General features: G+C 37.1%; 1 protein-coding gene across 1 annotated transcript in view; it reads right to left on the bottom strand.

The window, feature by feature from the left end:
* LOC135201316 (phospholipid scramblase 1-like) overlaps positions 1-12,500 on the bottom strand; it is a 42,309-nt gene that overhangs the window by 7,514 nt on the left and 22,295 nt on the right. Inside the window, exons 3-5 of the mRNA XM_064230177.1 lie at positions 10,912-11,023; positions 6,604-6,824; positions 1,214-1,387 (exon numbers count right to left, since the gene is read on the bottom strand). Coding sequence (XP_064086247.1) covers positions 1,214-1,387; positions 6,604-6,824; positions 10,912-10,996 — 480 coding nt within the window. The 5' untranslated portion in view covers positions 10,997-11,023. The remainder of the gene's footprint in view (positions 1-1,213; positions 1,388-6,603; positions 6,825-10,911; positions 11,024-12,500) is intronic.

Below are 12,500 nucleotides of genomic sequence, written 5' to 3'. Positions count from 1 at the left end.
CATTCCACCCTCAAAATCTGCCCCTCATTCTACCCTTTACACCCTCTTTGTCAAACCTATCACCTTCCCCGTCAAGCCCTTCACCTTCCTTCTGAACGTTTCGCCTTCCTACTTAAAACTTTCACTTTCCTCCTCATACCTTTCACTCTTCACAAATCTTTCACCTTGCTCCTCATATCTCCCCTCCCCTTACCTTTCACTTCCCTCCTCAAACCATTCCCTTTTCTCCTCAAACCTTTCACTTTCCTCCTCAGACATTGCACCTTCCTCCTCACACCTTTCACCACCCTCCTCAAGACTTTCACCTTCCTCTTCAAACCTTTCACCTTCCTCCTCAAACATTTCACCCTCCTCCTCCACCAATATCCAGCAGAATTTGGTTGACAGAGTGCCACAATAGGTAGTTTCAGATTTATAATGATAACAGTTGAAGACCTAATATGTCTGGTCGATAAAATCACTGAACAGCTACTTGAAAGAGCAGTAGTGTTGGAAGCTCCATATTTCTCAGAGGTCACATCCTGAAACAGCCAATGTTCATTTTGAAAAACAGATGCTCTACCAATTATTGTACCATTTTAACCGAGTAAGTGAATAAGTAATTGAGATATCTTATGTGAACAGTAATCCTTAAACATTGTACCCTTTCCTTCGATCTGCAATTGAGCTTTATTTCTTACCATCTGTTATGAGCTGCTCAGGGCAATAACAAAGTACATCTTAATTTAACCAGACCACGGAGCTGACTAACAGATTTCCTAGGGCTGTCCCCAGGGCTTAGATATTTTCACGCGGTTGGGAATCAATTGGTTACTTAGCAACGGGACCTACAGCTTATTGTGGGATCCGAACCACACCGAGAAATGAATTTCTATCACCAGAAATAAATTCCTCTGATTTCGCGTTGGCAGAGCGGGGAATCGAACCCGTACCCTGAGATCGGTAGTCGAGCATGTAACCGACTCGTCCAACGAGGAACCAAGTATTTTCAGTCTTACTGATGGCACCTTGCAAAAAATAGTCAAGTACAGAACAGTCTCAAGAGTTTGTTTCTGCAGTTGAAGCGAGGTGAAATTATGCAAGTTTCGAAAAATAGTCGAGTACAGAACAATCTCAAGAGTGAGTTTCTGCAGTTGAAGCGAGGTGAAATTATGCAAGTTTCGAGAGCAGACGCCACCGACAACGCAAATGAATCAGGCACAAGTTTGCTGACCTTGAAAATGACGTCGTCCCCACAGCTTATGGTGCACGTAGGTCCTATTACTCTAAGAACTTTGTCGCCAGAAGCGTTGAAGAGGCTGAACTTCGACGCTAACGGTGTGCAGAACGACCATTCTTGACTAACTGTACCTAGGGGGTTCCCAGGAGGACAGGATACCTCGATTGTCTGGAAAAAAAAAAGAGGAAAATTAAGTCCTATAGACGACCAACAAAGTGCCTTTCATTCATCTACAGCACTATATTCATCACATAAAAAATCTTCTGCAATATCTCTTTGCTATACCAAAATGAGATGCGAAATGAGTTAATTGAAGCTTCTTTTTATTAATGAATTCAAACTGGCATTGTGAAAACATACAAGCAAAATGGTTCTGTATGTTGAGAAAGGCATGATATTCCAATTCCTGAAATGGAATACCTGTCGACCCTCCTTGCTGCAACACCTCTAATGAAATTTAATTAATTTGTTTTTCTTTCTTGCATTTTAAGGTAAGTGTTCGGCAGTAAATGCTCTTAAATTTGTTGGCATAGGTATGGGTGAAGAAACACCTGATTTGATGGATTCTTCCTACTTAGTTCTTACCTGTAAGGTGATTGTGGGATAAGTAGGTGAAGAAACTCCTGATTTAAAGGATTCTTCCTACTTAGTTCTTACCTGGTAAGGAGATTGTGGAATGGGTAAGGTGAAGAAACACCTGATTTAAAGGATTCTTCCTACTTATTTCTTACCTGTAAGGTGATTGTTGCATAGGTAAGATGAAGAGACACCAGATTTAATGCATTCTTCCTACATAGTTCTTAGCTGTAATGTCATAGTGGGATAAGTCGGTGAAGAAACACCTGATTTAAAGGATTATTCCTACTTGTTTCTTACCTGTAAGTGATTGTTGCATAAGTAAGGTGAAAAAAAACCTGATTCAACGGATTCTTCCTATATCTTACTTACCTGTATGGTGAGGGCAGGACGGATGAGCCGGAGAAACAGTTGATTTAATGGTTTTTCTGTTACTCATTTTTTGGTATTTCCCTTTAACTTTTCTTGTTTCCTTATAAACACCATATTCTTTGGAAGCTTGAATTTCAAGTCCGTGCCCCTGTGGGCTTGTTCCATATGAATACGGTTCATCTTCTGAATAATAATAATGATAATAATAGTAATAATAATAATATCAACAGTCTCATACATGAGACACACTAAAGAACTGGCCAGCGAAGAAGCATGGCAATGGCTACAGAGGGAAGAACTCAAGTAAGAAACAGAAGCAGTGTTAACAGAGGCACAGGATCAGGCCCTAAGAATCAGATATCTCCAAAGAACGATAGATGGAAATAACATCTCTCCCATATGTAGGAAGTGCAATATGAAAAACGAGACCATAGACCACATACTAAGCGAATGTCCGGCACTTGCACAGAACCAGTACAAATAATATAATAATAATAATTTCCTCAGTTACTCAGCTGTAAATGAGTACCTATTCCCTGATGGTGGGGTAGGGTCCCAGCTATGGGTTAAATAGCAAAACTCAGCAATGATTGAAAGAAATGAAGGAATAAACGACAACGACGTAAATGGAACATCTGGCAACAGAGGAGCTTCGTCCGGCAACCAGGTATTCAACCCAATTGAAGGGGAAGACGGTCAGGTACTTGGAGGTCGTCATCCAGCAACTGATCACCACAACGAAAGTAATCAACAGCCTGAGATTGGAGCTACAGAAGCAAAAAGGAAGAATGGACAAGAGAAGAAAATAAGGAAATATGGAGATGCTACATCAGAAGCAACCCGACGGAGAGAGGATATAGAAGAAGGTTGGTCAACATCTGGAATGAGAGGAATAACACCCCCCAAACAGAGCAGAGGCTGGCAGACCAAGAAACACCGACGAAGTAACAGAGAGGACGGAATGGGTACAAAAGATTAGACAATGGATGGAGCCAGATACAGAGAGAACAAAGATCCCCTCCACGAAAGCCTACAACACCAAGAAATTAAGGGAGAAAACAAGTGAGGTCAATGAAATAATGGGCATAATACACACCACCAGTATCACAGAAACAAATAACTTGGCATATGCAGGAGCAAGATTAGTAGCAGAACTGATGGAGATTCGAACATCAACACCACCAGCACAACCAACCCAACAGAAACCAAAACAGCAACCTCCTTGGAAAAGGCGCCTGGAAGAGCAAATCATGGTGATGAGATCTGACTTGAGTAAACTGAAAGAGATGGCAGAAAAAAGGCCAAGAAGCAAGAAAACAAGGGAGGAACTAAACGAGAAATACAAAGTACAAGAGAGGCGACTAAGCAACACAATAGAAGATGTAAAACAGAGGCTTAAGGCCAAAGCACATAAGATCCAACGGTACATGAACAGGAATAAGGGATACCAACAGAACAAACTATTCGGAACCAACCAGAAAAGACTATACAGCCAACTAAGAGGGGAAGACAACCACCAAGAAATTCCTGAAGCCGAACCAAGTAAGAGACTCTGGGAAAACATCTGGAGCAATCCGGTATCACACAACAAACATGCAACATGGCTCCAGGAAATCAAGGAAGAAAAACCGAAAAAGGAGAATAAAACAAGATTCACAGAGATCACGACAGACGCAGTCAGACACCAACTAAAGAAAATGCCAAACTGGAAAGCCCCAGGTCCCGATGAAGTCCATGGATACTGGCTCAAAAACTTCAAGGCCCTACAACCACGAATAGCAGAACAACTCCAGCATTGTATCTCAAATCACCATGCACCCAAATGGATGACCACAGGAAGAACATCCTTAGTACAAAAAGACAAGAGTAAGGGAAATATAGCCAGTAACTACAGGCCTATCGCCTGCCTACCAATAAATGTGGAAGTTATTAACAGGTATCATCAGTGAAAAGCTATACAATTACCTAAGGAGACAACACCATCCCCCACCAACAGAAAGGCTGCAGAAGGAAGTGTAGGGCACAAAAGACCAGCTCCTGATAGACAAAATGGTCATGAAGAACAGTAGGAGAAGGAAAACCAACCTAAGCATGGCATGGATAGACTATAAGAAAGCCTTCGACATGATACCTACACACATGGCTAATAGAATGCCTGAAAATATATGGGGCAGAGGAAAACAAAAACATCAGCTTCCTCAAAAAATACAATGCACAACTGGAATACAATACTTACAAGCTCTGGAATAAGACTAGCAGAGGTTAATATCAGGAGAGGGATCTTCCAGGCGACTCACTGTCCCCACTACTCTTCGTAGTAGCCATGATTCCCATGACAAAAGTACTACAGAAGATGGATGCCAGGTACCAACTCAAGAAAGAGGCAACAGAATCAACCATCTGATGTTCATAAGACGACATCAAGCTGTATGGTAAGAGCATCAAGGAAATAGATACCCTAATCCAGAACCTGTAAGGAAGTATATCTGGGGACATCAGGATGGAGGGTTTTGAATAGAAAAATTGCGCCTTAGTCAACATACAAAAAGGCAAAGTAACGAGAACTGAAGGGATAAAGCTACCAGATGGGAGGAACATCAAACACATAGATGAGACAGGATACAAATGCCTGGGAATAATGGAAGGAGGGGATATAAAAACACCAAGAGATGAAGGACACGATCAAGAAAGAATATATGCAGAGACTCAAGGCGATACTCAAGTCAAAACTCAAAGCCGGAAAATATGATAAAAGCCGTAAACACATGGGCAGTGCCAGTAATCAGATACAGCAGACAGGAATAGTGGAATGGACGAAGGCAGAATTCGCATCATAGATCAGAAAACCAGGAAACATATGACAATACACAAAGGACTACACCCAAGAGCAAATACGGACAGACTATACATAACACGAAAGGAAGGAGGGAGAGAGGACTCACTAATGTATAGAGGACTGCGTCAATATCGAAAACAGAGCACTGGGGCAATATCTGAAAAACCAGTGAAGACGGGTGGCTAAAGAGTGCATGGGAAGAAGGACTAATAAAAGTAGACGAAGACCCAGAAATATACAGAGACAGGAGAATGACAGACAGAACAGAGGACTGGCACAACAAACCAATGCACGGACAATACATGATACAGACTAAAGAACTAGCCAGCGATGACACATGGCAATGGCTACAGAGGGGAGAGCTAAAGAAGGAAACTGAAGGAATGATAACAGCGGCACAAGATCAGGCCCTAAGAATCAGATATATTCAAAGAACGATAGACGGAAATAACATCTCTCCCATATGTAAGAAGTGCAATACGAAAAATGAAACCATAAACCACATAGCAATCGAATGCCCGGCACTTGCACAGAACCAGTACACTGGAGCCTGTGCAAGAAACATCAGCTACCTTGCAGTAATAAGTGGTACGAGCACCAACCTGAGGGAGTGATAGAAAACGATCAGGCAAAGATCCCCTGGGACTATGGTATCAGAACGGATAGGGTGATACATACAAATAGACCAGACGTGACGTTGATTGACAAAGTCAAGAAGAAAGTATCACTCATTGATGTCGCAATACCATGGGACACCAGAGTTGAAGAGAAAGAGAGGGAAAAAATGGATAAGTATCAAGATCTGAAAATAGAAATAAGAAGAATATGGGATTTACCAGTGGAAATCGTACCCATAATCATAGTAGCACTAGGCACGATTCCAAGATCCCTGAAAAGGAATCTAGAAAAACTAGACGCTGAAGTAGCTCCAGGACTCATGCAGAAGAGTGTGATCCTAGAAACGGCGCACATAGTAAGAAAAGTGATGGACTCCTAAGGAGGCAGGATGCAACCCGGAACCCCACACTATAAATACCACCCAGTCGATTGGAGGACTGTGATAGAGCAAAAAAAAAAAAAAAAAAAAAGAATAATAATAATAATAATAATAATAATAATAATAATAATAATAATAATAATAATAATAATAATAATAATAGAAGAGAAAGAGAGAAAAGGTTGAAAAGTATCAGGACCTGAAAATAGAAATAAGAATGATACAGGACATGCCAGATGAAAAAGTGCCCATAATCATAGGAATACTAGGCACGATCCCAAGATCCCTGAAAAGGAACCTGGAAAAACTGGATGCCGAAGTAGCTTCAGGACTCATGCAGACGAGTATGCACTAGAAACTTCGCACAAAAAGAAAAGTGATGGACTCCTAATGAGGTAGTGTAACCCGGAACCCCACACTATAATAAAAGAAAAACAAACAGTCGAAAAGGATGACCGTGACAGAGCAAATGATAATAGTGATACTATATTACCAGTAAGAAACACTTGATTTAATAGACTTCTTGCTCCTGTTACCTGTAAGGTGATCGTGGAACGGATGAACTGGAAAAACAGCTGATTTGACGTCCTGTTCCTGTCTTACCTGTAAGGTGAAGGCGGGACAGCAGAAGCTGTTACACCTGAAAGGACGGCTAAGGTGGAGGATCTCCTGATCCTCGTGGTCAAGAAAGGCAATGTCGAAGGCTCGGATTGATCCGCAGACGTGGCGGAGACAGTAATTGGTGTGTTCTACTGCTCTGAAGAACTCGTACCCGCTGTTGTTCTTCAGGATGTACTGGTTGTTCGTCTCGCATCCAGGGAGAACTGGAGGGAGAGCGGGAAATCAGTTACCAGGTGGTTCAATATAGTTTTTTGATGAATCAGTTATGCAATATTGCCTCCCTCGCATTCTGAAGGATCGGCAGGGATGATCAGTGAATTGTATTGAATAACATTTCAGGAAATAAAATCTCTTGGTTTTGAGCATAATAACAGATGTTTACGAGCTACTATTACTAGTGTTACCATTGTTATTCAGTTTGAATTAACGTTCGTTGTGATTTAATCAATTATAAATCCATACGCTAGAAAATGAATATTATCTAAAGGCGTGAAATGACATTTTTTTTGGAAACTTAATTATAACTTCTTGAATATTTTGATCATTAGTGTTGCTACCAGCTCGGTCTTTATAAGCATTTTCCCCAAAGAGGTTAGGCCCGTCAGTGCACCTTGCGCGGTGCGCTGTAGGCATTACTTAACGTTCTTTGCAACGTCCCAAGCTGCCACCCCTTTCATTCCTTTTACTGTACCTCCGTTCGTAATCTCCTCCTTCCATCTTACTTTCCACCCTCTATTAACAATTGTTTCATGGAGTAACTGCTTTGAGGTTTTCCTCCTGTTACACCTTTCTACTCACAATTTCCCTTTCAGCGCTGAATGACCTCATAGGCTCCAATGCTTGGCCTCAAGCCTAAATTTTATATTTCATTCCATTTCTCTACATATTCTAATGGTTTAAATATGATTCTTATAATATAATAAAAATTACAGATTATAGACACTGCAGCAATAAAAAAAAAATATTTTAGCTACATTTAGTGCATTGGATTTTGTTCGTCTTAGCGTTATTCTCCCTTGTCTCCATGCCCTGAAGTGACGGGAAAATAAACGAGAAAATAAAAAAATATATATATAATGAAAGAAAATGAAGTATGATTCTTCCATCTTGTAGGTCTATCTGTCTTGTCACGTATACTTCAGGTGTCTCGTTAACGGTGTATACTATTATTCCAAGCTTGTTCATTTTCGCTCATTCGGGGAATAAGCCTATACAAACTACTTTGTTGTTCTTGGTCTTGTTGTTGTTGTTGTTGTTCTTCTTCTTCTTATTCGGGGGTAGGAAAGCCCTATGGAAAAGCCTAAAAAGGTCTGAAAAAAGTGTATCTCACTGAGTTAAAGATACAGGTATTTTAAGATAGGATATTCATGATTTATTTATGAGAATGAAAATGTAAAACATAAATAAATAATGTGCTTGTTAAACAGTACAGAACAATTATTTCTAATAGAATATAGCGTATATATTTTAATTTTCGTTGATGAAACAAGGCTCCATTTGACTGTAGACCCCGTTGGGGGGTAGTGCCGTCAGTGGACTCCATGCGGTACTCTGTAGGCATTACTTAAGGTTCCGGTATTCAATTATTTTGTTTAATTTGGGTGCTCTATTCCTTTGTTTATTCAGTTATTTAATTGCTTTGTTTATTTGGGTACTCGATTCCTTTGTTTATTCCAGTATTCAATTATTTTGTTTATTTGGGTACTCGATTCCTTTGTTTATTCATGTATTTAATTATTTTGTTTATTTGGGTACTCGATTCCTTTGTTTATTCCAGTATTCAATTAATTTGTTTATTCAGGTATTCAATCCATTTGCTTATTTCGGTATTCACTTCCTTCGCTTATTTCTGCATTCAATTATTTTGTTTACTACGGTATTCAGTAGATTTGTTTATGTTGGTATTCAGTATATTTGTTTATGCCGGTATTCCATTCCTTTGTTTATTCCGGTATTCAGTTCCTCTGCCAATCCAGGTATTACGTTTCTTTGTTTGTTTAGGTATTCAATTCCTTTGTTTATTCTGCTATTCAGTTCCTTTGCTTATCCCGGTATTATGCTTCTTTGTTTATTTAGGTATTCAGTTCCTTTGTTTATTCAGGTATTCGATTCTTCTGCTTATCCCAATATTAAATTTCTTTGTTTATTTAGGTATTCAGTGCCTTTGTTTATTCAGATATTCAAATTTCTTTGTTTATCCCGTTATTCAGTTTCTTTTATCCCGGTATTTAGCACCATTCTTTATATCGGTATTCATTTCCTTTGTTTATTTCGGTAGTCATTTCCTTTGTTTGTTTATTTCGGTAGTCATTTCCTTTGTTTACTATCTCGGTATTCAGCATCTAGGTTTATCCTTTTATTCAGTATTTTTTATTCTGGTATTCAGTTCCTTTGTTTATCACGTTATTCAATAATTTTGTTTATTACGTTATTCACTGTCTTTTATTCCGGTATTCAGTACCTTTGTTTTTTTTAACTCAGTATTCAGTACCTTTGTTTATATCGTATTTATTTCCTTAGTTTGTCCCGTTATTCAATAACTTTTATATTCCGGTATTCAGCACCTTTGTTTACCTCGTATTCACATCCTTTGTTTATCTCAGTATTCATTTACTGTGCTTATCCAGTTATTCATTATCTTTTATTCCGGTATTCATCACCTTTGTTTTTTTTATCTCAGTATTCAGTACCTTTGTTTATCTCGTATTCATTTCCCTTACTTATCCCGCTATTCAGTATCTTTTATCCCGGTATTCATCACCTTTGTTTTTTTATCTCAGTATTCAGTACCTTTGTTTATCTCGGTATTCACTGGAACTGTTCCACTGACCTAGTCGTCGTGCATACTAGGCGGAGTAATCCAGAGTAAATCAGTGGTTCGATCGAACGGGGAGCTGTGGGGTTCGTAAAAAAAAAAAAGAAATATATATATATATATATATATATATATATATATATATATATATATATATATATATATATATGTGTGTGTGTGTGTGTGTGTGTGTGTGTGTGTGTGTGGGTATATATATATATATATATATATATATATATATATATATATATATATATATATATATATATATATTTTATGAAAAAATTCAAAATCCGGGATTCACTTTTCGGGATTAACCGGAATCAATTTGCAACTTGTATGACGGATCTGGTTTTGTCGGATTTATCTTCAATGAAGACGGTTTGGGTCGAATGGGGCGTTGTGCCCACGTTGGTAGACCTTGTTCCTCGCTATACACACACACACAAAGCACAAACGCACATAAACCAACACACACACACACTTCAGTAGCTTGTTTATCGCCTGTGCTAAGTGATGTGATCGCCAATTGATGTTCTCTTTCTGTAAGAAAATTGCCTTGTTCAGTGTGCTACAAGTACAAACACACATACACACACAAACACACATACACACACGCAAATAGCTTGTTCAAAACTCGTGCTATGTGATGTGATCGTCACTTATTCTCGTCACTTTTGCAAGGAAATCATCTAGTTCACTGTGCTATAAACACGCATACACACAAACGCACAAACGCCAATATCCCATTAGCCACATGCCCTTCTCAAGTTTCGTTGTGATCCCACCGCAGTTAATTCACTACCATGATTCTTTACTTTACTTCTTTGGATGGATAATTTTACTAAAAGATGGTCTGGATGTGCTCTCTCTCTCTCTCTCTCTCTCTTCTCTCTCTCTCTCTCTCTCTCAAACCTCATCTGCGTGCATATATATAATATGCAGGATTCACAAACACCGTATGCAAAAAAAAAAAAAAAATTGTATCTATGTTTATAATGTGCCCTTTACACAACCATCTTAATAAATAAAAATAAAAATTCCTCATCTGTATGTATGATTAAAATGTGCCTTATTCACAGACATCGCATTATAATAAACAAAATCATTTTCGAGAACCTCATCTGTGTGTATGTTTATAATGTGCCGTATTCACAAACGTAATAAATAAACAATAACACTTTCGAAAATCTCAGCTGTCGTATGTTTATAATGTACCGTGTTCACAAACATCGCAATAAAAAAAACAATATCACTTTCGAAAGCCTCAGCTGTGTATGTTTATAAGTACTGCATTCACAAACATCGTAATGAATAAACAATGTCACTCTCGAAAACCTCATCTGTGTATGTTTATAATATTCCGTGTTCACAAACATCGTAATAGATAAACATATAAATTCCTCATCTGTGTGCGTGTTTAAAATGTGCCGTATTCACCAGCACCTTTTGATAAGAACAAACAGGCAACTTACTTTCGAAAACCTCACATTTCTGCTTAACTAAGACTGTGTCGAGCTGGGACAGGTATTCTAAGCCAGGAGGCCCGATGTAGGTCATTTCGATTGGCCCTTGACAATGCGACGCCTGAAAAGATGGAAGAAGGATGTAGATACTAAAAAAGGAATAGAAAAAAAAAATCTTATCAAAAATATTTTTTCATCTATAAACTCACGAAATAAACATTTTTATAACCTATATAAAAATATTTCTTATCTATAAATAAATACGCGAAATAAATATTTCTACAACCTAGAAATACTAGAAATCAATATCATCTATAAATAAACGCACGAAACATATTTTTATAACCTAAAAATCCTTGAAATCGATATTTATTATAGAACATATTTCTTATTTGTAAATAAATACACGAAATAGATATTTTATAACCTAGAAATCATCTAAATCAATATTTCTTATCAAAAAATTTTTTATCTATAAATAAATACACGAAATAAATATTGTTAGAACCTAGAAATCATCGAAATCAATATTTCTTATCAAAAATATTTCTTATCTATAAATAATCGAGACAAATATTTCTTACAACTTATAAATACTCGAAATAAATATCTCTTATAACCTATAAATGCTCGGAATCGATATTTCTCATCTATATATACTCGTAATAAATATTTCTTATAACCAGAAATACTCGAAATCAATATTTATCAAAATTATTTATCTGTGTATATACTCGAAATTACTATTTATCAAAAATAACTTTCATTTATAAATACTCACAATATTTCTTATCTATATATACTATAAATAAATATCTTGAAATACTCGAAATTGATATTTCTCATAAAAAATATTTCCATCAATAAGTACTCGAAATAAATATTTCTTATCAAAAATATTTATTAATAAATACTTGAAAAAAATATTTTTTTATTATCTAGACATAGTAGAATTAAATATTTATTCACAAGGTAAACCTTAATAAAACCTAAAAGGAGATTACTTCAATTTACTTGAAATCTTTAAGTAGATAGAGGCATAGATTACTTAAATTGTGTGAGTAGAAAAAGGAGAGTAGACTATCACATGCTGATTAGATCAAAGAGGAGATTACTTAACATTTCAGAGTAGATAAAAGAGTAGATTAGTTAAATTCTGTGAGTAGATAAAGGGATAGGTTACTCAAATACTGTGAGTAGATGAAGGAGTAGATCCCTAAAAATTTTGTGAGTAGATAAAAGAGTAGATTACTTAAATTCTATGAGTAGATGAAGGAGCAGATCACTCAAGTGCTGTGAGTAGATAAAAGAGAAGTTTAGTAAAATTCTGTGAGTAGATAATAAGTAGGTTACTCAAATACCGTGAGTAGATAAATGAGTATATTATTAAATTCTGTGAGTAAATAAAGGAGTAGATTACTCAAATTCTGTGAATAGATAAAGGAGTAGAGTACTCAAATACAGGGAGAAGATGGAGTAGTAGATTATTCAAATAATGTAAGTATTAGATAAAGGAGTATATTACTCAAATACTGTGCGTAGATAAAGAGTAGATTACTGAAATTCTGTGAGTAGATAAAAGAGAAACTACTCAAAAT

This window comes from Macrobrachium nipponense, chromosome 23 (genome assembly GCF_015104395.2).
Source record: "Macrobrachium nipponense isolate FS-2020 chromosome 23, ASM1510439v2, whole genome shotgun sequence".
Taxonomy (NCBI): Eukaryota; Metazoa; Arthropoda; class Malacostraca; order Decapoda; family Palaemonidae; genus Macrobrachium; species Macrobrachium nipponense.
Note: the sequence above shows the minus strand (reverse complement) of the source record. Positions and strands in the feature narration are given on the sequence as shown.